The 24,991-nt window shown below is 46.1% G+C and overlaps 1 protein-coding gene across 7 annotated transcripts in view; it reads right to left on the bottom strand.

The window, feature by feature from the left end:
- The window catches only part of DLGAP4 (DLG associated protein 4), a 102,495-nt gene that overhangs the window by 6,727 nt on the left and 70,777 nt on the right, over positions 1 to 24,991 (bottom strand). For 4 of the 7 annotated variants that reach the window (XM_036750551.1, XM_036750555.1, XM_036750553.1 and 1 more), the window contains 3 exons: positions 16,505 to 16,869; positions 11,422 to 11,510; positions 10,232 to 10,644 (listed from right to left, as the gene is read on the bottom strand). In XM_036750551.1, coding sequence (XP_036606446.1) covers positions 10,232 to 10,644; positions 11,422 to 11,510; positions 16,505 to 16,869 — 867 coding nt within the window. Of the gene's footprint in view, positions 1 to 10,231; positions 10,645 to 11,421; positions 11,511 to 11,765; positions 11,846 to 16,504; positions 16,870 to 24,991 lie in introns of those variants that run through there. The other 3 variants (XM_036750552.1, XM_036750554.1, XM_036750557.1) reach the window with 2 other exon arrangements.

The raw sequence follows: 24,991 nt of genomic DNA, 5'->3' as shown, positions 1-24,991 counted from the left end.
ACAACTCAGCCCAGTCCTCCTGTGAGAGGAAGGAAGGCTGTCGCCTCCTGTTCCAAAACTGTCTCCTTTGAAGCGTAGGACAAATATAGACACAGAAACAGAGAAAAATCTGCTCCAAACCTCCTACTCCCTTTGTGGCAACACCAGGGATGATGACAGCGGTGATAACAGCAGTGATGGTGGTCACGACGGCCCACAAATCTACACCAACTTTAAAGGTTTCCCAAATCCTTTCCCCATAATCCTATGAGGGAGATGGTTAAAGTATTGTCATCTCCATCTTAGAGAGTTCAGGGTTTAGAGCTGGAAGCCGACCTTAGAGTCCAGTCCCCTTCACACTTTGAAGAGGAGTTAATGAGACCCAGAGAAGAACTTGTCCTAGGTCACACAGGTACTAAGTAGCAGAGGCCGAATGAGGAAACGGAGGTTTGCAGGGCAAGTGACAACCCAAAGTCACACTGAGAACTGGTTAGCTTGATAATCTTAGAGAATGGAAAGACTTGCTTGGAATAATGAAAAGTGAAATGAGTGGAACCAAGAGAACATTGTATGTAGTAACAGTAACATTGTTTTAAGAACAACTTTGAGGGAATAAGTCATTTTGACTATCATAAATATCCCAATTAACTACAAAGGGCATATGAAGGAAGATGCTATCTAAATCCAGGGAAAGAAATGATAAATAGGAGCATGTATAGAATGCTTTTATGTATATATGTACATTTGTATCTAATGGTAGCCATCTCTAGGGTGGAGGGGAGAAGGGAAAAAAAAGGAAAAAAAGAAATTTACATTATAACGGTATAATATATTTAAAAGGAATAGAAAATTGTACATAACAGATCTGCAGTTTCATGTGCAATCATCTTTTTAAAAATTATATATGGAAATGCTTGTTTTATTCCATAAATTAAAAATAAAATAAATAAAACATTAAAAAAAACCCAATTGGTTAGAACCAAGGTCTTGACTCAGAGCCTAGAATTCTTTCCACATTCTCCATAATGATCAAATCACTCCCTTTTCCCAACAGAGAGGCAGAGAATGACAAGGGCTGAGTGCTGTGGACATGGGCACTGATACCTTTTGGGCTCCGCTGATTATCTTTTTTAATGAGTGAGGGGTTCCATGGTGGGGGGGGGGGAAGGGAAGAGGGCAGTAAAAGAGGGAGGATGCTTCTAGAAATGACTGACAGAAAACTCCCAAAGCCATCAATAAAACTTATTTTTAAAAAGATCAAATCATACGAATCCCATTGTCTTCTTGTTCCTGTTCAGCACCAGGGAACGCTAAATAGATTCAGAGCTGGAAGAAACTTTAGTCCAACTCCTTCTGTTTAAGAGATAAAGCAAGGACCTGGGAAGTACCCATCATACAAGGCAAGAAGAGCAGGATTGGAACTTTGACTTCAAACCCACCATTTAAAAAACTATATTGCATCGTCTCACTTAATATTCGCCAAACATTCTCAATACACTTGCGTTCGTGTTTTACCTTTACTCCCTTGTCAACCTCCCCTTTCTCCCAACTCCTGCTCTGCAGGGTTAGGGGTTACTTGCCAGGGAAGATGCTGTCCTCTCTATTGCCCTATTTTAGACTGGCGGGGTTCAGTAGAAATGAAATACCTTCCTTTCCCATGCCTCTTTCCAAGGGTTCACTTGACTACTCCTCAAGGTCATCCCACTGACCTCTGCAGGGCAGAACAGGGCAGCGCAGTCAGTCAATTAGCACTTATTAATCACCTACCATGTGCCAGGCACTTGTGCTAAGTGGGATGCCAGGAAGAAGAGATGGGAGAACAATGAGCTACCACTTACAACAAGGATGAAAAAAAAAGTTCAGCCAAATGAACCATGTCTGCAGCATTTCATCTCCATCCCCCTACCTCTGCAAGAAAGGGACAGAGGGGCTAACTGGTGTTTCAAGGCTCCATCTACAGCCCACAATATCTCAATCCTGTCCACCTTCCCCAAAATGTCCAGGGGCCCTCGTCTAGGAGACAGGTTCTACTAATGACTAACAGTGGAGTCTTTCCCTTTCCTAGGCCTGAGTTTGGTCCCAATGATTGTCCTGTTCAGCTCTAACATCTTTCTGTAAGAGAGAGATGGTACTCTGGGCTGGAGAGTGTAACCTCTGTACAGGACATGGCAGCTGGTTTTCATTCAACAAACACATGCAGAGAACTTTTCAGCTTGGTTTAAAAGGCTGAACAAAAAAGATCACAGGTAGTACGAGAGGAGAGCCTGGATCAAGAGCCAGTAAACCTGGTTTCCAGTCCTTTCCCTTCTCTGGGACTCAGTCTTCCCTCTGTAAAATAAGGCAGTTGTACAGTCTCTAAGGTTCCTTTAACTTTTAAAATTTTGTAATTCTCACCTGGACCCTGAAAACCATATCCCCACGACTAATAATATTTATGGCAGCAGATAAATATAATTCTAGCCTGGTACCCCCCTCTCTCAGAGAAGAGCCAAGCTTCTGGGCCCAACGTCCTGCTTCCCCTTCTAGAGTTCAGCAGAGGGAGATTCCAAAACTGCACTTCTGAGGAGGCCTTCAGTGTCTGTGCTGCACTCAGGGGAGGAACAAGGAAAAGAAGAGAGCCAATCAGGCCTGATCTGGCCCCTGAGCATCTATCGTATCACCTTTGGGGAACACAGGTCCCTTCCTTCCCCCTCCAGCTCACCCTCCACACAGCTTACCAAAGTGATATTTCTTAAGCCCAAGTCTGACCATGTCACTCCCCTGCATAAGAAGCTTCACTGGCTCCCTTCTCCCTCTGGGACAAAATACTAACTTTTCAGTTTGGCCCTTCACAGTAGGGCTCCAGCCTTCCCTTCCAAGATATTTCCACATTACTGCCTTTGAGCACATTTCCAGCCAAACTGGCCTTCTTGCTATCACCCTTGGATACCTAACATTCCATCTCCCAAGCCCTTGCAGAGGCTGTCTCCTATTCCTAGAATGCCCTACCCTCTTCCTCAGCCTATCAGAATGTCTAGCTTTCTTCAGAGCTCAGCACAAACACTGCCTCCTACTCCAGGTCTTTCCTAATGCTGGCCCTTCCCCTCCCCATCAAGCTACTAGTGCCTCCAATACCAGGAAATTACCTTGCATTTCTATATACAGATTTTGTCTCTACTTATATGCATGTACGTTGCTCCCCTTGATGGAATATAAGCTCCATGAGGGCAGGAACTGTTGGTCTTTGTGTTCCTAGTGCCTAGCACAGTGCCTGGTACAAAGCAGGTGCTTAATAAAGGGTTGCTGACTGCTTGGGCAGGACAGAAGCTGGATGGGATGTCAGAAGGCTTACAATCCAACAAGTATATGAAAATGAAATTTCCTTATTAACAGCTCCGACAGATGAGTGGCTTCTTCTAATGATGGGGAACTCATGACCACTTCCCAAGAGGGCTCTGCTCACACCATTACTGCACAGATCTCGCTGTTAAGCTTTTGCTTCTACCAAGCCTCCCAGTTGACTTGACCCCTATGGCATCTAGTTCTAGCCTCTGTGGTCAAGTAGAATTGGACCAACTCCACTTCCCTCAGACAGTCCTTTGTATAGTTTAAGACAAACACTGCATAACTGGGGGGCCCCGAGTCCTCTCTCTCCAGGAGAGATCATCATCAGCTCCTTTAAGAGATCAGTAAGCCAGCAGAGAAGGTCCTCCCTGAGGAACTGGAATCAAGGGAATCTCAACCTAAAAGAGGCTTTCTGATGCAGAGAAGCAATTAATTCAACACATATTAAGTGCCTACTTGATATGCAGAGCTCAGTATTTGGTTATAGAGCAGCCCCAAGCCATATCATAGGTCACAAAGTGTGATGTTGTGAGGCAGGGTGACAAAGTAGATACAGGGGCAGCTGGCCTCGAGATTCGGATGGATGTAGGCTCAGGTTCCACTTCTAACACATTCTGGCTGTGTGACATGGGGCAAACCACCTAACCTCTCAGTTGCTGTAGGTAGAGGCAGTTTCTGCATTGGGGAGTTTTAAATATCAATTAAATCACAGGCTGGCACCAAAAATAAATAAATAAGTCAAAAGAACCTTCAAGGCTTGAAGTACTGAGATGGTACAGTAGACTGAAAGTTGGATTTGGAGTCAAATCCTGTCTCAGTAAACTGATGGCCTCTGAGGTCACGTCGAGCTCTGAGTCTACGATTCCAGGTTTGTAAAGCATTTCCCCCTTGAGAAGTCCTGTTAGAAGTAGGCATACAAGTTCTGTCACCCCTGAGACTGAATTGCAGAAGGGGTTGAAGTGAGTTCCCCAAAGTCAAACAGCTACTAAATGGCAAAGCAGGATATGAGCCTGGATCCTCCAATTCCCAGAATTTGTGCTCTTTCAACTTCTAGAATTTAGCAAATGGTGCACACAGCAAGCGCTTAATGAATGCTCATCCATCAACAAGCTGCAACAAGAGAGAGGCCATCTGCTATCCTTATTTGAGAGAGTGAGAATCTGCTGGCTCAGAGTTCAGCCTAAAATACAATGAGAATGATACTGGAAAATGTGTGTGTTCTCTTCACTAGCTTCTGTCTGAACCAGTGTCCCTTCTGCCCTGTCACCTATACTACTAACTCCCACTTCTCTTACTAGAATCTTGTGAGAAAGGCAGTTTGAGTTCTTGGCATAACACACAACAAGGACATTAGAGGTCACTGAGTTCAACCCTATCATTTCACAATGGGAGGAAACTGAGCCACGGGGAGGGGAAAAAGATTTGTCCATGGACGTGAAATCAGAGAGGGCTGGAGCTGGGATTCCAACCTAGGGCCTCTGACTCCTAACCCTAGGCTGTTTCTATGATATCACTTTTGTCTCAATAATTAATCAATAAGCATTTATTAAGGCCTACTACATGTACTAGTTATTATGCTAGGCATTGTGGATGCAAAGCCAAAAAATGAAACAATCTTCACTCCTCAGGGGCTTACATTCTATCTGGGGAAACTGAATAAATAATAAAGTAATTATTAATTACCAACAGCTAAAACCCAAGGGTCCAAACCTAAGGGAAACTCCCCTCCTCCAAGTCAAAGCTAGCCACAGAAAGCCTTGTGCCCTGAGGCCCATGCAAGAGGTTTACATCCCTCTAACATTCACCCAAAATGAATTCCAGAAATGGCACCTCCTCTCTGATGGAGTGCTCAATTTCTGCTGTTCCTCACAGGGTCACAGAATCTCAGAGACAGTCAAGTCCCATCTCTACGTGAAGTGAGATTCCCTTCACAACATTAGGGATAAACGACCATCCTGCCAGTATCTGAATACCTCCAGGAACCCACCCAGGGCCTCCAAAGTCAGCCCATCCCAATTCTGAATAGCTTTAATTGTTAGGAAGGTTTCCCTTCCAGGCAATCTAAATCTTGGTCCTCTCCTTAACACTTCCCTACATAGAAGTCAGTCTGGTCCTCTGGGGCCAAGCAGATCAAGCTCTTTCCACACGCTGGCCCTTCAAATACCTGAAGACATTTACTGGGTCTCTCTTTATGTAAGGGCTGGTTCCACAAGGAACAAGTGGGGAGGGGGAGGGAGAAGGAGAACAGGAGGGCTAAAGTGATTTCAGGATAAGGTTCCCCACCCCTGTTTAGTTACTGATTAAATCTACCTAGGGCTGATCTACTGAATAACCCTAACCCTAAATGCCTCCATCTCTAACCCTAACCCTAACCCTAAATGCACACTCCTTTATAGCAGGGACCGCATTGCCTTTTCAGGGAAGCAGCTGTGGTGCTGGGGAAACCTGATTTCCAGGTTACTGCTCTTTAGCTGACTTGCTTTATGACCTTAGGCAAATCACTTTCTATCTACTCCTTAAAAAAAAAAAAGATTTTTATTATTACGAATTTGACAAGCATTAATTAAAAAAGGACTGTTTTTTAAAAAATAATAGGTTTTTTATATATAATACACAATAGAAATATAACTTTATATTAATATATAAATAATACAATTACATATCATAATATGATATAAATACATTTAATATAGACACATATGAAATTTAACGTCCTGGTTCCAACCCTGCCTGTCTGTGCTGTATTTAACTTCTGCTCTCTTCTGTGTATTTTTAGATGTTCTGTTGATGTGTTTTTCTTCTACCCCACCAGTCCCTCCATAACTCTCCCCTCTTCTCCTTCTTTGTAAGAAATAAGGAAAGTCAAGCGCAAGAAAACCACCCATCTGCTGTCTGCCTGCATATCAATATGCAGGCCTCCTTCTGCACCTCAAGCCCATCACCCCTCTCTAACAAGACTTCTACCCTTTCTTCCAAGCCCAACGTGGATGCTACCTCCTTCAGGAGCCTTCTCTTATTTCCAGGACCCCCACCTGTCAGGGTAATGACCTTTCCCTTGAACTTCACCTCCTATATTTGTTTTCTTCTTTTTCTTTTTTTGGAAGTAACTGGGGTTAAGTGACTTGCCCAAGGTCATACAACTAGGGTCTGAGGTTGGATTTGAACTCAGGTCCTCCTGATTCCGGGGCCAGTGGTCTAACCACTCTACCACCTAGCTGCTCCTCTTATATTTATTTTCTAACTCTCTAAGATGATTATTGTGTAATACTATCTCTTACCAGTTACCTGTGTTTGGGTCTTCTCCCCTTACAAGACTGGGATCACCACGAGGGCAGGAACTGTTTCTTATCTAATTTTGGCATCTCTTGTAATGCGTACCTCCTCAAATCCAGCCTCAGATATTTACTGGCTATGTGACCCTGAGCAAGTCATTCAATGCTATTTGCCTCAGTTCCTCATCTGTAAAATGAGCTGGAGAAGGAAATGGCAAAACCATTCCAATATCTTTGCTGAGAAAACCTCAAACAGGGTCACGAAGAGTCAAACACAACTTAAAAACAAATGAAGACTACCACCTAATGTCTTTAACAGTGCTCTGCAAGCAGCAGTTATTTAATAATAAATAACTGCTGAATTTCTGCCCATCTCCTAGCTGATGACAGTGGGCACAGGTCAGATGTGATCTACTAAGCATTTGTGAAAGAGCACTGGGCTCTGGTGGCCAAGAGGTACAGTTTAAATCTGACCTCTGACACCATGCGTGTGAACAGAGGCAAGTCCTTTCATCTCCCTGGGCCTCAGTTTCCCTATCTATAAAATGACTTTGGGATGAAATGACCTCTCAAATTCCAGCTCTAAAGCTGTGGTTCTATTAAGTGCCTGCTGTGTGCCAAGCACTACATTTGGCCCTGTGGATTCAGAAACAAAAATGAGGGGGGACTCTGCTCTCGGAGGAGTAAAAAATTCCTTTCTGAATGACCATCTCCAAAAATTCTGCATGATTTTTATGTATAAGAGTCTGGAATACGGGTTGTCAGAGCTACAACAGTCAAGCAGAGCGAATCCAAACAACAGCTGTGTTTGAGTGTCCAGGTCCCATTCTGTACCTGGAGAATCCTTTACCTCTTACTTAAGAGACTTGCCCTTTGAGGCAACTTAGAAATAAATCTCTGCCCTCGGAGACCATTGAATCCAAACTATTGGGGCTCCAGGGGAAGAAAACCGTCTGAATGACCAAGGTGACCCCAGAGTGGAACGAGCTCTCTTGGGAGGTCTTCAACTAGAGGCTTGGTAGGGGTGTGACAGAGGGGATTCCTGTACAGATATGGCTTAGCTGACCTCAGTGGGTCCCTGCAAACTCTGAATTCTGCTGACTAAATATTCGTGTATAGAGCATTATCCTTGGTGCTGGAGGAGACAAGGATAAATCAAACCTGGTCTCTGCCCGCAGTGGCCTCCCAGCCTCGTAGGGAGCTAGGAGAGTACAGCTAAATGAAATAAAAATTAGAACAAGCGTGTAAAAAGACTATCGCGTGCTAGGAATAGAGACAGGCCACACTCTTGCTTCTGTTTAATGTGAGCTCCCTGTGTCTAAAAGCAGAGAGATGAGCCCAGGTTATCAGAAGGTACAAGAAGGTGCCAGGTCCTGGGAACTGTGCTCTGGAAATTAAGCAGGCCCTGGGGGCAGCCATGGGCTGGCTGAAACAGTAGCAACATGAAGGAAGTCAAAACAGTCTGAAGAATAGATGCTTGAAGGGGCCTTAATAATAATCTCCAAAGACAGGATGCATATTCCTAGAGAATGCAAGCCACTGGTTTCTGGTATCCAATGAATGCAACAAAGTAGATTGAGGCTCCACAATTTGACAACTGGGGAAACTGAGGCACTGAAAAAGGAAAAAGACAGGGGCATATCCAGAGTGAGGCATCAGGGCCTTGTCCAGTTAATCAAACAACATTTACTAAGTAGCTATTATGTGGTAGGCCTAGAGATACAAAGAGATAGGTGGGGGACTACGGGTATGAAACGTGTCAGACATGGCTGATATAGAATGGTTAGTTTTGTTGACTATTTTCCCTACCTTTTTCTTTTCTAATTTTTGTTATGAGGGATAGCACTAGCTGGGAAGGTTGGGGGAGGAAATAGTCAGAAACAAATGAGACGTAATAAGACATTAAAAATAAGATCAAATCAAAAACCCCCGAAATAATAAGCTTTATTTCTTGAAAGAGGAGTTTTCGATGTGTCCAACTTTTGATGTGTCCCCATGATGACTTCACCAAAGAAGGCCTTGCTCCCCCTTCTACGTGGGGGCCTCATAAGCCTGGACCAGATGGTCTAAATATGTTGGAGGGATGCACGAGGGCACAGCAGCGAAGTCTACTATGCTGAACTGGGATGGGAGAAGCACAGCCCTCAGCCTCTGTCACACCAGACCGTCCCTATCTAGAATATCATCATGGTTAGGTCTGGGCCCATGTTTTTGGAAGGACACATTATTGGAATGCATTCAGAAAAGGATGCCAAAAGGACGGTGAATGAGCTGGAAATCATGACTGGAGGAAATGGGGTGGTGCGTTTTCCCTCATGAAGACAAAATTTAGTGGGTCATGATAGTGGTCTTCAGATATGTGAAGGGAGATTATTAGGTAGTCACCAATTAATCAACATTCACTAAGCATCTACTCTGTGCCAGGCACTGTGTTAACAGCACTAGCATGGGGAAGAGGGATTAAGTTTGTTCTGACTGGTCCTAGAGGGAAGAACTGGAGGAGAAAGCAGTGCTTTTGGATTCAGAGGATCTGGGTTCGAATTCTGTCTCCGATGCCTACTACCTGTGTAACTTTGGGCAAGACACTTCATGGCCCTGAACCTGTGCACACATGCACACACTAGATGGCCTCAGGTCTCTGCCAGCTCTATGATTCTGTAAGCGACAGGGAGACACAATTCCTCTAAATCTAAGGAGAAGCTGAATGGGAGAAGGGAAGGACAATCTAGCTTTAAAGCCAGGAAGACCTGGGTTCAAGCTTACCTTCTGACATCCACTGGCTGTGTGCCTCCATTCAATTCAATTCACAACCTCTCAGTGCTTTAGGCCAGAGGAGTCAAACATGAAGGCACTTCCCCCTCCCCCACCCCACTGAGTGCAGCCTGAATTAGATTAAAAGGTAACTGGGAAACATTTAACAAAATAAATAAAAATAAAATAAAACAGATAATATGTTTACAATTTCTAATAGTAATTCCTAAGTCACTATGTGATCCTTAGGTTCAGTTTAGGTGGTCCCTGCTTTAGGCAATTCCCCAAGATTATTAAGTTGCAAAAAGGGTACCAGCTTCACAACAGAGGAAGTTGGGACAGCTAGGTGGATCAGTGAGTAGAGTGCCAGCCCTGGAGTCAGAAGAACTTGAGTTCAAATCCTGCCTCAGATACTTCACACACTTACTAGCTGTGTGACCTTGGGCTAGTCACTTAAGCTCAATTGCCCTGCCTTCCCCTCCTCCAAAAAACATAAAAGTTTTCTTTCCAGGAGAGCCCCTGCTACCACTGAAACCCCAAATCCAATCCCTACCCTTATCCCTGTGAGGAGAAACTCCTAACAATTAGGCTGCTCCAACAACGGAACAGGCAGCCCTAGAGGCAAGGAAGCCACTCCTTTCTTGTTGAAGTTCTTTTGACATGAGCTCCTCCTTGCTGGGCAGTAAGCAGGGAGAGCCATGCTTTGTTTGGGTGGGAAATGGACCAAAGGCCTTCTAGAGTCCCTACTGAACATGACGTGCCATGATCTGTAAATCTCCGGGTGGATAATTTTGTGACTCTTGGAAACAGACTCGACACTCCCATGTGGCTCAATACCCCAGGGTGCTGCCCCGAGCCCCCCACCTCTACTCTGGCCCCCAAGGCTGCAGCTTTTTCCTTCCTACCTTCTTCGGAGAGATTGTTCTCTTTGGCCTCCTTATCCATCTGACAGCACCAGCCTTCTAACCTTTCTGTCTCTGCCTGAAGCAGCTTCAGGAACCAGTAGCCATCCCTCCGACAGGCCCCAGGTTGGGAAGGCTCCAGGGGAGAGCTGGATGAAGTCTCCAGCCAGGGGTCAGGTGGGGGAAGTGAGGAAGTTTCCAGGGCTGGGTCAGTGTTATCTCCATAGGAGAGGTTGCGCTTGATCTGGGAGGCCTTGGCGGAGGGCCGGGGGCTGGTGTCGATGTTGATGGAGTTGTGGTGTGGTGGGCAGTCAGACAGGCTCCTCTCAGAGGATTTACAGCTGGAGTCGTTGGCCTCCTGTGTGTCTGAGTCAGTGTCCCGCTTGGAGGACATACTGTGAGAGGCTCCGCTGTATCTACAAGGAGGGGAACAAGTGGGTATCAGGAGGTGCTCTTGACCGGGCCAGACCGGGCCACATCGGGCCCGTGTGTCTCTACCACACCCAGCACATACATCAGGGAGACAAAGGAATGCATCACTTCATCATGCCTGCAGCTGGGTCCCAAAGCCCCCTCCACCTCCCAGGCCTCACCCCCGCTGCATTCTCTGCGTAGCCCCTGCCTTGCCCTGTGCGCGCGCACACACACACACAGACACACAGTTATAAGGTTGCCTGCGCACTGCAATAGGCCATTATACCAGAACGACACGTCTGTAGCCTCAGGGATGTCGCCCCTGTCCTAAGCTCTCTCAACATCTGCTTTTGCCTTACAGAGCAGAGGCTCAATTCTGGCAGCACATGGCCACGGGGAAACTGTCATGGGACCACCGAGCGCCTGTTGCCTGCCCCTGCCCCAAGCCCAGTCTAGTTATCATCAATATGGGAAGGAGAGACATGGGTTAGAGCCAAATGGTAAGTGCAGCTTAAGGGTAGAGGAGGAAGAGGAGGGAAGAGAGAAAGAAAGAAAGAAGAAACAAAGCAGGAAAGAGGTAGAGACTGAGGAAGGAAAATGGAGAAAGGAAGAGGGAAGAGGAGGAAGATGAAGAGAGGAGGAAGAAAGGAACAGAAAAGGACAAAGATGAAAAGGAGGAGGAAGAGTAAGAAAGAGAAGGGAGAGAGGGAGCGGAATGAGAAAGGAGAAGAAAGGGAGGGAAAGAGGGAAGGAGCCGCCGCCGCCTCTCTCTGACTTACCGCCACTCGTCCTCTACCTGTACCCCGATGGACTGGAATTTGGTAGCGGGAGGTGGCTCTTCCTTTGGCACTGGCTGAATGCAGTCAACCTTATTGAACGACAACAAAAAAAAATACACAAACAGAAACAAAAAAAAAAAAACAAAAACACAAGAACTTGCGGCTAGAATTCACATTAGTAGAACACAAAAAAAGGTCCGTGCAGACGGACAGACAAACAGACAGACAAGCATGCGGACGTTGCACGCTGACGTACAGGCTGAGCAGGGAAGCCGGGCACCGCTCATACCACAAGGGCAGGGGAATGGGGAGATGGGAAAGGGGGTGTTACTGGCTGTCCCTACTCTGAAGAGGGTGGCATCAGATCGGTGGTTTTGGGTCCGCTGTCCTCAGGGAGTTGGAAACCGTTCCTTCTAGTCCTCTCCTTTATACACATCAGAGAGAAGAAGAAAAAGACACACACACGTACACACACACGCACACACGCACACACACATAGAGCCACAGTTGTTATGCCTGGGCCATGGAAGCTGGTGGATGGGGTGGGCACTTCCTGGGGAAGGTCTCGGCCCTCAGCAGGCAGGACCCACGAAGGTAGGACCGAGGATCCAGCCACCTTATGTCCAGCTTGGAATGAGGAGGAGCAAACTCAGAAGAGTTCTCACAACCCCAACTGTGGAAGAATCCCTTGAAAATCTCTGGGGAGAATTAGGAGTGAAAAATTGCAGGTAAAAACAATTTACTTTCCATTGGAAAACTCTGTGGATACCTGCACTGTACCTAATGGTTTTCCCCCTGGATGGGGGTGGAGCGGAGGGGAGGGGAGAAACCACATCTCTGGAAAACAAGCGGTAATACTCTCCATTGTGCTTTTCTTCCCCGGCAAGCGTGTGAAACACCTGCCAAAAGGACCAGTAAGTCATGCCCAGAACGGGTTTCATATGATGGTCAGCCTTAGGGCAAGTGAGAAGGATCCTAAAGATTACAACCAAGCTCTGGGCTAGGGGTTTAGAAGGAGGAAGAGGTCAGTCCCGGGAGCAGTGAGGAGAATGAGACACCTCCCCGAAAAGCTGCAGCCACTGGGACCTTCTCTATTAGCTTCCTGCTGGGCCTGTGGCTTGTGTCCAACGAAGGTGGTGAGCCCTCGACTCAGCATCCCAGGTGGGGGAGAGGACTTGCTCTCTAACCTCAGCAGGACTAGGCTAAAGTTTTCTAAATGGTCCTTCTTCACCTGAGACTAAACCACAGAACTTTAGACCGGGAAGGGACTTTAGAAATGGCCCAACCACACTTGGAATTTTTTGTTGCTGTCTTGTTTTCATTTGTGCCTGACTCTACATGATCCTGTTTGGGGTTTTCTTGGCAGAGATACTGGAGTGGTTTGCCATTTCCTTCTACAGCTCATTTTACAGATGAAGAAACTGAGGCAAACAGGGTGAAGTGACCTGCCACAGCTAGTAAGTATCTGAGGCCACATTCATTTGAACCCAGGTCTTCGTGACTTTAGGCCCAACTGTGCCACCTAACTGCCCCACCCCCCAAACTTGAATTTTACAGAGGACAAAAGAAACTCCAAAAGGAAAAATGACTTTCTCAATGTCACACGGCTAGTAGGTGCCAGGATTCAAAGCCAGGTGCTCTGACTCCAAAAGCAGTGCTTTGTCGTCCCTCTCACCCTGCCTCAGCGCTCTATGTAGACAGGGTGCTTCTGGGGGACTGGGACTACACCTTGGCTGTACCTTTAAGCCAACTGGGACATTAGTGGGGCCACTCCTAGACTGGGCTAGGGAAGGAAGGAGGGAGTTAAGCTCAGAAAGAGAATATGGGGCCAGGCTGGGCATTTCTGCTATCAGTGAAGTCCAGTAGGATTTAGGCCCAGCATGGAGGGGTCTTGGCTCACAAGTCTGTGAATGACAGAGGCATTACTGTGCTGCCTTAAGAGGTTAATTTCCTTTGCCCCACATCAGTATTTGGGAGTTCTTTCAATTCTGGAGCCCCAGAATATATAGGGACACTTCCAAGTTCCTTCTGTCTAACCCTACAGAATCACACTGTTGGAAGGGACCATTCTAGAGGCCATTCTGGACAGCTTGTACCTGACAGAGTGCCCCCTACCACATCTCTGCCAAGAAGCCACGTGGCTGCCTTTGCTTAAGGAGGACCTCTATTAAGGGGGGAGCCAGGACCTCCCAAATCAGCCTATTACATTTCTGGAAAGCTCCACTGTTAGCAAGTTGAGCCAAGACCTACCTCCCTGCAACTTTCAGTCACTGGGCCTGCTTCTGCCCTCCTGGGCCAAGCAGGGGGAGTCTAATCCCTCTTCCCACATGGCAGCCTTTCAAATACTTGACAGTCTTCATCCTTCTACACTCCCAGCTGGAGCTGTCCTCACGGCCACACCCTCCCAAATCACAGCTGGTCCTGTCCACAGCCTACTGAGACAGGCCCCCCAGACTCCCCACCTGCCATAAGCTTTCATCACTCTCATCTGCACATTTCCAACATCTGAGGCTCTGGTCACATCTTTTCCTGTTCTCAAATTCTTCTTTTATATCAACCCAAAGTAAAACCTCAGAATCCAAAGATGTACGGAAGAAACCTTAGCAGTCCTAGCCCAGAGACAAAAGGGCCATGGCCACAGTCACCTAGCCACACAGCCAGTAAATAGTGGAACCAGGTCAAGAACCCAAATCTCTAAGGACTGAAAAAGAGCCACAATCTACATCACACTACCGTCCTAGAGTACGAGTCTGAAACCTGGGTTCTAATCCTATCATTAACTAGTTATGTGACATCAGGCAATTAACTCCCTTCCCTTCTCTGGGCCTCAGTTTCCTCATGTGTAAAAATGAGAGGATTGGATCCTCATGATCTTTAAGATCCCTTTTGGTTTTTAAAAATTACTGATTTCCTGTCTTCTGGGTCTCTACATATCCAGTCCGCTGCTTCTCACTTGATGCTTTGTCCTCATTTTTAAAAGTTCACCCCTTAACTGGCCTTATTAAAGGGGGTGAGAGGAGCAAAGTCTCTGGGCCCCCAAACTCAGACAGGAGGGAAAGAAAGGGGGTGAAAGGAGCAGTACATCTTTATGTGATAGATCTAGGCTTCCCCTGGCTGATACCTTGATGACTAAGACATGTTAAGTGGAATTGGAGCAACAGCAACTTCCCCTACAGACTTGATATCTCCAAGGTCTGCTTTGTTTAACTTGTCAGTACTTTATACCCCTCACTCCTAAACAAAAATATGGGACCCTCAGGTCTTCTGAGTCCAACCTCTCTTCTAGGACAGGAAAAAAGGCCATCCTGATGGATGTCTAAACTCTACTCAAATACTACCTTAATCCATTATTAGGACAGATCTGATCATAAAGCTAAAATCTGCACCCCTGTAAGTCTTTGCACTGTTCCCCTCTCCCCATCAAATTAAAAACAAAACCTCAAACTGGGATCACTTCCCCCCACCCTACCTCCCACCCCCATCCCCTAGCACCACATTGAGTAAGCCTGTTGTTCCTTTTGCTATAGACAGTGTCTATAACAGTGGAATTTGGAGCCTGAGCCAGAAGGCTTCCAGAGCTGATCTGGATGGATCCAAGCACCCTCTATAGTGATTATCTTTCTTTCTGGCCCACCAGAGGAACCTACTAGGCTCCCTGAGAGAGCTTATCAGTGAGTCAGGTGGGCAGGCTTCCTGATGGAGTCACTGCCCACTCCCACCCCCCCCACCCTGCCCCCAGAGTCCCTGTCTTTCTCCCCAGTTGCAGTAAAGTGACTTTTCAGGTTCAGATTTTGGTAAAAGCAAGACAAAGGGAAAAAATATTCAAGTGGTTCATTGGAGATGAGCACAGACTGATTGTCTGCTGGGAGCATAGCAAGGGCCACAGCAGAAAACACAGTTTGGGGCCAGGGTGGGCGAGTAGCCTGAGGGCACTGGTCATTGGATAACAGCTGAATGGCCTCATCACAGTAACTGCTGGAGAGCTCCTTCACTTTTGGTCTTTAGCCACGTTTTTGCTTTGGTGATTTCTCCTATGATTCTTTCCACACAATCTCGTTCCGTCCTGAATGTTAGTTTCAAATCAATACTATTGAATTACAAGTCAGGGTAAAAGTTTCATCCCGCCCAGCGGACCAAAGATGGAACGGTACGAAGCTACAACAGTCTGAGGCTTGGACCTCAGCAGGAATATGCCCAGAATATGCTGTCCATTCTCCCAACAGTTCAAGGCTGATGGCCCCTCCTCAGACTTGGGACAGCAGGGTCAGTAGTAATCAGAACTGAATCTCTGCTCCCCACCCCCTATCTCCCATCCCCTTTACCCCACTCCTTTCTCACCTGCCCAGCAGGGAAGAGAGCTTCTGGTGGAGACAATGAGAAAGAGGACACAGCAAGCAGCTTCATTCCCTTCCAGCCTGGGGGCCACTCCCCAAATTTCTATTCTGAGGGGACTGAAGAGCTACCTTCTTGTACCCTCCCCCTCCCCACCCCCACCCTTGATTCAGACTGTCCTTGTGCCTGGTACAACAAGCAACCTACCTGTTCTCCAAGCACTGGGAAATGCTCTTCATGAGTGACCCCTATATCTCGGGGTGTCTGGCCCTGGGGGGCTGGGTACTGTGGCCTACATGCTTCTGCTGCTTTGTCCGGCTACTATACCAGCCTTCTTGACTTTAAGGGACACCTTGGATCAGAAAATCTGTTAGGTGGCAACCTGCCTCGAGGAGACAGGCCAGCAAGGAAAAAGATTGTGTGGACGGACAGTGGACGAGCAAACGTACAGGACATGGTGGGATGAGTGTAACTACATTCACCAGGAACCCCATCAGGAGGGAGGAAAAAAAAAGGCACAACACCTCACGTCCGTGCCATGAGCAGGGCATAACAGAATGAAATTTGGTTTGGAATCAGGAGCCGAACTCTGGACTGCATTTTGGCCAGACCCTCAAGGAGAGCCCAGGAAAACCGGCCTCCAGTAATGGTGAGGCCGGTTCCTTGAGATGGGTGAGTGGGGTCAGCCTCCGATGTAATTACACCCACGTGCACAGAGTGGAGTCTGACACACAACCAAAGGGACCCATACTTGTATTCCTATAGATGAAAGTTTCCTTTTGGGGGCGGCCTCGGCTTTGGGCTCCTCACTGGTCAACGTTCCTTTGTCGTTCTTCAGAGTTGCATTTTTCTGGGGTAGTTCTGGTGCCTCCCGGGCCTGAGCTCCTCCTCCACTGCCCTGTGTCACGCTGGGGGGCCGGGTGCTGTCTAAACTGTCAGAGGAATTGCTCAGACCAGACTGGCTGTTGACCTCGCTCTTGTGGTCCTGGCTGTCAAGGTAGGTATCCTGGGCCGACTCGGTGCTGCTCTGAACGGTGACCGAGATGAACGGCTTTGATGTGGTCCGGGGAGGGACAGGAGGCGGTGTCTTCTTATATGCCACTAGGCATGATGAACCTGCAGCCATGGAAGAGGGAGTAGAGAGAGGGGGAGAGGGAGACACAAGGGGAAAGTTAGAGCCAAAGAAATACACGGTTTCATATTAGTCTGGCATCTCAATGCTTGAGAAAGGCTGAAGGAGAAGGGAAAAACCCCCCAATACATCCCTGGCTAGGTTTCCTAAGGTCCGGAGTCCTGGCTGAGGGTCATTTCTGTCTCCCTAGCTGTTGGCATATCTTTTAAAAGCAAACTGCCCCATCCTAATCAGCTACTGCCTTAAAAAAGAAAAGAAAAAAAAAGATTCCATTTGCCAAAACTAAAACACTATGTGATTATAAGGACCAAGCTTGTCCACAGGGAAGGGAAAATGTATCTCTCCTCCCCTTTCATTAGAGGTGAGGGCTGGGGGTGGGGAGCTATGTGTGTGGAATGTTGCCTATGTTGTCAAATGAGGGTAATGTTGGTTTTGCTGAACTGATTTTTTCTCCCTTTTATCTTTGTTATAAGAGAGAGCCCACCGGATACAGGAAAGGGAGAGGAATGATATACTTAGAAATGAATGCAATGTAAAAACAAAAGATACGCATTATTTTTAAGAAGCTTGATACCAAGAGATATAAAAATAAATAAATAAAAATAAAAAAGGCATTTGCAAATGTCATTTACATATCTATGTTTCTCTGTCCAGGAGAGAAACCCGGCAGAACATGATCCTTTTTCCCATAGGACTGCAGTTTCAGAGCTGGAAGAGACCTTGATGGTCATCCTGTCCTATCCTTTCCATTTGACAGATGACGAAACTGAGGCCTATCAAGGTTACACATACACCAGGCCAAAGTCTGGATTTGAACCTAGATCCTCTGACTCCAGTTCCACTGGATATTTAATCTCTCTATGCCAAACAGCTTTTCTGTGATTGGCACTCTGAAGTCTAGGGACTTCAGAGATAGATATTAATTCACTAATAGGGGGACGATATTTCTAGGCCTGAAAAAAGGCCCCTGTGGGAATGGGGCCAAAATTTCCCATTTCTCCTTTGGCCCTGAAGGGGTACGGATATTAGTGACCTCACAGATTTAGTGCTAAAAGGGAACTTGGAGGTCCTCTAGTCCAATCCCCTCATTTTAAAGATGAGAAAACTAAGGCTTAAGTGACTTGTCCAAGGTTACCCAGGTAGTGTCAGAACCTAGATATGAACCCAGGTCTCCTGACTTCTGTAGAAATGGGTTTTAGTTTTAACCGGTAAAAAGCAGTGAGTTTCTCTTGAATATCCTTGGATGGTGAAGCCTAGCCTACCAGGCTGATTGTCAGCAGCCAGCCCTGACAAAGCCTCCTGTCCTGACACAGTTTTTCCAAGGGTCTGACCAGAGGCTGATGATCCAAAGCCCAGTCCTGGAGAGCTGGGAACTGCCACCAGGGTGGAAGCAAAGGAAGATATACCCAATCAGAGGTGGACCATGGTCCTGAGGTGAAGACCCCAGCTGAGGTTTCCCAACTCTTAGGGTGTGGGGGGAGTGTCAATCTCTGCTTCTGGGCTCACTTATTACCTGCGTCTATTACAAAGCACCTTTTCCACAATCATGTGAAGTAATTCCAATGGATCTGTGTTCTCATCAACGGGGCTGGTCCTTCCAATGATGCAGAGTGTGTGTAGCCCATCCCATGTGACTCATAAACTCATCAATACGCATTTCAGAAATTATTATCTTGTTTGACCCTCACAACAACCTTGGAAGGGGGGTGCTTTTATTTTCATTTTATAGAAGAGGAAACTGAAGCAAACACAAGTTAAATGACTTGCCCAGGGTCACACAGCTAGTAGGTGTTGAGGCTGGATTCGAGGTCTTTCTGACTCTAGGCCCAGTGTTCCCCCTCCCCAAATTAGCTGCCCCCACTGTACTATGGGCCTTTCTTGCTTTCCTCTTGACCTGATGAGGATGTGGGTGGTCTGTGGTTGCTCTTCCTGCCTATCTTCTTGCTCATACATTTCTTTGGAGAAGTCCTTCACAATGCTTCACTTTCCCACTCCTTTGTCTTGTGCCATAGTCGGCTTTCCCCCTGGGCACCTCTCCAGGTAACACGTTCAAATGTTATTATCCCCATCTAACAAAGGAGAGTGGCCTGCAGCTACCAAGTATCAATCAGAGCCAGGAACTTCGAACCCTGGCTTTCCGATTATTCTTTCTACTCCAACACATGCCTCTTCATTCATTCACACCCTCATTCAACCAAGCTTGTTACTTATTAAGTGCCTATTTGGTTTGAGGAGCAGGGGACAGAAGGATTAAAGGGAGGCAGTTCCTGACCTCAAGGAGCTCCCATTCTAGGGAGAGGGAGGGAGTCTAAGAGTGACAAAGGAAATTTTCCCCACAGATCCTGATCGGTCCCAAGATGGGGCCCATTTGGCTAATTTCATAAAATCAGGGCTCAGACTACAACAAACGAATCGACCTTGATCAAGGACTCAAACAATTTCACTGCCGGAGAAACAAGTCTTAAAAAGCAGGTTATGAGTTCCCTGAGTCTCATGTGTTGCCAGTTTTCCTCACAGTAAACGCCAAGTCAGCAAAACAACCTGCTATTAGACCTGAACACATAACATCTATCCATGCGAATTAAACAGTGTCAGCTGAAAGGAAGCTCTTAGCCCAGCGCTCTCATTTTACATCTGAGGAAACTGAGGATCAGAGACAGGAAGGGACATGTCTAAGGTCTGAGAGCTGGTATCAGTCAAGTTGGGTTATAATCCAGTCTCCTGCCTCCCACCCCAAGGCATCATGATCTCAGCTGATCCCCACACAATGGAGGCAAGGGGCGGGGCGGGGCGGGGGAACGAGGATGAGGACGACACTGTGCTCCACATTCTAGATGAGAAAAGCAAGTCCTAGGCAGGGAGAGGAAGTTGTCTATGTGATTTGTAACCTATTGGTAATGGTAGATCTGGAAACTAGGATCACAGAATTTTATAGCTTGAAGAGATCTTGGGTATCATTTGGTCCAGCCCCCTTATTAAGGAGACCAGCGAGATCTGTCCAATGCTCTGGGTGAAAGTCTAGCATCCTTACCACCACCCCACATGGACTAGAACCCAGGTCTCGTTACTCCCATAGGCTAGGACTCATACCATCACAGCAGGCTGCCTGTGACAAAGGCGTTTCCAAACATGTTCCCAACTCCAGCCAAGATCCCAGCTGATCCCAGTAAACAAGCGCTCTCCCCCTGCCCCCCTTCTCTCGGACACCAGCTGCCCTAGACTCCCCACAAGGACCAGAATTGTTCATGAGCTCAGGTTTTCCAGTGAACGCCAAGCTATATTTTCGGATGCTGGAGTTTTCTTATTCTTTACAATGCTTTGGATTCTGACTGAGAGGTTAACCATAGTAACCCTCAGTCTATTTAAAAATACACATGTGATGCAAGAGCCCTTTTGACTGCCCTGATGCTTTCTGGAGAAAAACAGCAGGGAAAGGAACAATTGGGAGAGCAGAAGGAATATCATTTCTTTCTCTTTTTTAAAAAAGGAAAAAATAACCTACTTTTTCACATTGTTATCGAGTATGTCTGACCACCTCCTTCCTTCCTTCCTTCCCTCCCTCCCTCACTTAGAAAACCAGGGAAGCTGTCTGGTCTGGTGAAAGAGATATGGATTTGTGTCAGCAGGTTAATTTAGTAAGCATTTATTGAATGCCTACAGTTGAATGCAAACAGCTAGAGCACAAAGAAAAAAAAGGGGTCCCTGCCCTCAAGCAGCTTATATTCTATTGGAAGGAAACAACATACACAAACCTTATACAGAGCAACTGCAAACAACTGGGGGTGTGGGGATCAGGAAACTGGGGGTACAGGAGGTGGCACCTGAGCTATGTTTTTTATTTTTACTTTTTAAAGATTAAGTCCTTCCGGGGCAGCTAGGTGGCACAGTGAGGAGGGCATTGGCCCTGGAGACAGGAGGACCTGAGTTCAAATCTAGCCTCAGACACTTGGCACACTTACTAGCTGTGAGACCTTGGGCGAGTCACTTAACCCCAATTACCCTGCCTTCCTCCCTCCAAAAAAAAAAAAAAAGAAAAAGAAAAAAAAAGATTAGGTCCTTCCTATCTCTCTCAGGTTGGAAATGCAGATGCTACTAGTACTCATGGGCCCAGTCCCACTACTGATTGTCATGACAATTTGACTTGTTTTATTCTGCCCTGAGCCACTAGAGGAGTCCACTCCTGTGGACTCCTTATGCTGATGCATTATACTTAACCCACTGTGGCTCAGAACTTCTGAGCTCCAGAGGCCTTTGCCGCCTCTTTAGCTAAGATAAGCGTCGAGTGCCACAAAGTGAGTGCCCTTCTTAAGCTATGTTTAGAAGGAAGTACTAGAGTCTACGAGGTAGATGCAATCAAGAACATTCTAGGCAGGGGGGCCTAGACAGCCCATGAAAATGCATGAAGGTAACAGATGGATGATCAATTTGGAATACAGCAAACTGGTTTGGCTAGAGTGTAGCATGCCTTTGGAACTCTTTGAGCTTATCACAACCTTTTTTATTTTGTCTTATGATCCCTCACCCTTCATCTTCGCTGTCATTTCCAATCTACCATCAGCCCTTCCTTTGGTTCTTTACCAAATGGGAAAGAATTGGAAACTGAGGGGATGCCCATTACCTGGGGAATGGCTGAACAATTTGTGGTATATGATCGTGATGAAATACCATTTCACCCCAAGAAATGACGAGCAGGATGCTCTCAGATAATATCGGAAGGACTTACATAAAAGGATGTAAAGAGAAAGAGGAGAAGTAGGAGAATACTGTACACATTAACAGCAATGTTGTATGATAATCAACTGAGAATTACACAACTATTCTCGGCAACACATTGATCCAAGACAATCTGAAGGACTTAAGACGAAACAATGCCATCTACCTCCACAGAAAGAACTGATGGAACCTATAAGCAGATCGAGGCAAACTTTTTTTACTTTTTAAATTTTTTTTGGGGGGGGGTCCGTGTTTTTTCTTACAATATGACTAATATGGAAATACGTTTTGCACGATTGCACGTGTCTGTATCAAATTGCTTGCCTTTTTAATGAGGGGGGAGAGGAAGGTGAGAATTTGGAACTAAAATTTAAGCCCCCCGCCCAACAAATGTTAAAAATAGTTTTTACATGTAATTGGGAAAAAATAAAGTATAAAATAAATAAAAATATATAGGTCCATCTCCACACTGGGAGTGGAGTAGCCAGGAAGGAATCCTGGAAGATGGATAAGCCAAAAAGATAATGAAATCTCCTAGCCCTTGCCTTAGTGAGCTCATGCTGAACTAGAAGAGAACCAATTTGTGAAATAGAAAGACCCTCTGGACTCTGAGTCAGAAAACTTGGGCTGGAAGGGACTTCAGAGATCTCTAAACCGTAAGGGACCTGCAATGCCTTCAATGACATGGCTTATTAACTGTTACCCAGCCTCCACTGGAAGATCTTCAGTGATCTAGCATCTACTACTCTCCCCTGAAAGGCAATCCATTCCATCTGGGGACAACTCTAATGGCTAGTAAATCTTTCCTTACTTGGTGCATGTTTCCTTACATCTATGTCCCTGTAATTTACACTCTATTAGTCCTAGTTCTGGCCTCTGGGTCCAAGTTGGAATAAATTCCCTTTTCAATGTGACAGCCCTTCAAAACACACACACACACACACACACACACACACACACACACACACAACTGGCCCACAGTGACTTGCCCAGGGTCACACAGCTAGTAAGTGTCTGAAGCTGAATTTGAACTCAAGTCCTCTTGATTCCAGGGCCAGTGCTCTATCCACTGAGCCACCTAACCATGCCCGCCCCGGCCCAGCCAATATTTTAAGATAATTATCATGTCCTAAGTATTCTCTTCTCCAGGTTAAATAACTATAGCTACTTTACTGGAACATTTTAAATATATATATGTGTGTGTGTGTATCTATCTATCTATCATAGGGCTGTCCAAAACGCAGCCTGCATGCGGCCTGCCTACAAGCATAGAAATTTACATAAATGCTTTAGTAAATGAAGCCGAGCTACTGCAGAGCTCTCACTAAAATGGCAAATCAAAATATATTGTCTATTGTTTCAATAAAAACCTAAGGTTGGACAGCCCTGATCTATAGCATAGACTCCAGTCTCTTCACTTGGTGACCCACCTCTAGACTCATTTTTCTTAAGATGGAATGAATACCTGACACTCAAAAAGATGCTAACCTGCATATACAGCTCTTCCAACAGGGCTGGGCACACAAAAGGTGCTCAAATGAGATGATGTACTCTTGTAATTTAAGAAGCTGTAGAAATACAAGTCCTTATCATGACTGAAACATTGGTTTAAAGCTGAGGTCCTTTACAAATGAAGGGACCTACCTACCACCTAAAGAGGTTTACCTTGTGTAAGAGATTTGCTTAACATCACCCAGGAAGAAGTGCCAAGGGAAGATCTGAATCTACGGTCTCTTTCAGGCTTCTTTAACCACCCCACCACTCCAAGTTGCATTTTATTCACTCAAAGAAACATCCCCTTCAAAAGTTTTCCTTGTCGGGGGTGGGGGAGGGGGTGGGATGGGGTACTGTCTCAAGTCCAGACAGGAAGCTCAAGGTCCCACCTAATTAGACTAGTCCGGAGGTAAAGGAGACTTCGGGGATAGTTTACAAGGCACAGGAGAAAATGACAGGAGTTACAACAACAAGCTCCTATTTCTCTAGGTCTTTAAGGTTTGGGTCTTTCCTCCTAATATTCTGTGTAAGTCTTATTTTTATAAAAGAAGGAAACTGAGGCTGGGAGAGAAAGTGACTTGCTCAAAGGTCAACCTCAAATGATTTCACTTTTTAAAAAAGTTTTGCTAGAACTTAGCACAGTATAAACAGTAAATGCTTGTTGACTATCTAGAGCTCAGACTCTGATCTAGGTCTTAAATTCAAAGCCAGGTCTTTTCCTTTCTATTACTCCAAACTGCATTTATGTCATGGCTTCGTTGTGTTTTTGACCAAAAATGGGCTTCCCTGGTTCAATCCTCCCCACCCCCTGCCCTTTGTCACTGGACAGTCTCCTTTCCAGAAGAGTGACTCTGGGATATTTTCAAAACTTACAGCCTCTCCTCAGTAAATGATCATTGGCTTATCATCAAGAATACTCCCCCGTACTTATCTGTGATCCCATACCCCACCTCGGGTTGTAGTCCTTTTTCATTTCTATAGAAGACCCAAGGACTAATACACGGAAGGTACTTAATAAAAATCTGAATTAAAATGACCTAAAAGAAAGTATTACAGTCTCCTATGAAACTAGAGCAATTTCTAAAAAAAAAAAAAAAAAACCCCTTCCTATCAGAGCTGGCCAAAAGCAGAGTGTGCTGGCTGGGTTATGGAGATAGTGAATGATTCTCCTGTCAGTGGGCAGCTTCAGGGGAAAACCGGATGATCACATGTCAAGGACTGGAATTCCAGTTCAGGAAAGTGTTGGCTGAGAGGTTCATTCTGACGCTGAGCACCTAGAGTCTGGCTGTTGAGTCACAACAGGCCGAATCCTTCAGTCTGACTGCTGGGGAGCCCGGGGCCAGCTGCCCCGAAGCACGTGGTGGGTTCTCTATAGCTGGGTACCAGAGTCAGCTCCAGCTCAGAGGTCATGCCAGGTTCCAGCTCAACTGACGGTCTTAAAGGGCTCCCTGGGCATTGCCAGATGAGGAAAAGTGAGACTGTTAAGGTTGTTCCAGGTGTGATAAGAAGAAAGCAGAATCGTTTATCTTTGAAGCCTTCTTAATCTCTCTCTCTCTCTTTCTTCCACCAACAACCCTGATATTATAAGTGTGGGACCAAAGGAACAGATGGACTGATTTTTTTTCCCCCTCAAACACATGAAATAGGGCTCCTAGACACCTAAGTGAGTGTGTCCCCTCCAGAGTGGGCCCTTGGCCCCTAGGAAGTCTGCCAACAAGCCCCCTATGTTCAGACACCCTCCAGACACCAAATGGACTTAGGATCACATTCTCGTTGATCTTTTCAATGGGGGAAAATGTTCTCAGACTGGATTGGAATTTTGCAAATAACAGTCATCTGAAACAGTGACGATGACTAAAGGAGGTGGTGACGAAGGGTGATCCTGATCCCATCTGGGAG

The sequence above is a fragment of the Trichosurus vulpecula genome, chromosome 3, assembly GCF_011100635.1.
Source record: "Trichosurus vulpecula isolate mTriVul1 chromosome 3, mTriVul1.pri, whole genome shotgun sequence".
In the NCBI taxonomy this organism is placed as follows: Eukaryota; Metazoa; Chordata; class Mammalia; order Diprotodontia; family Phalangeridae; genus Trichosurus; species Trichosurus vulpecula.
This window is presented reverse-complemented; position numbering and strand designations above follow the sequence as displayed.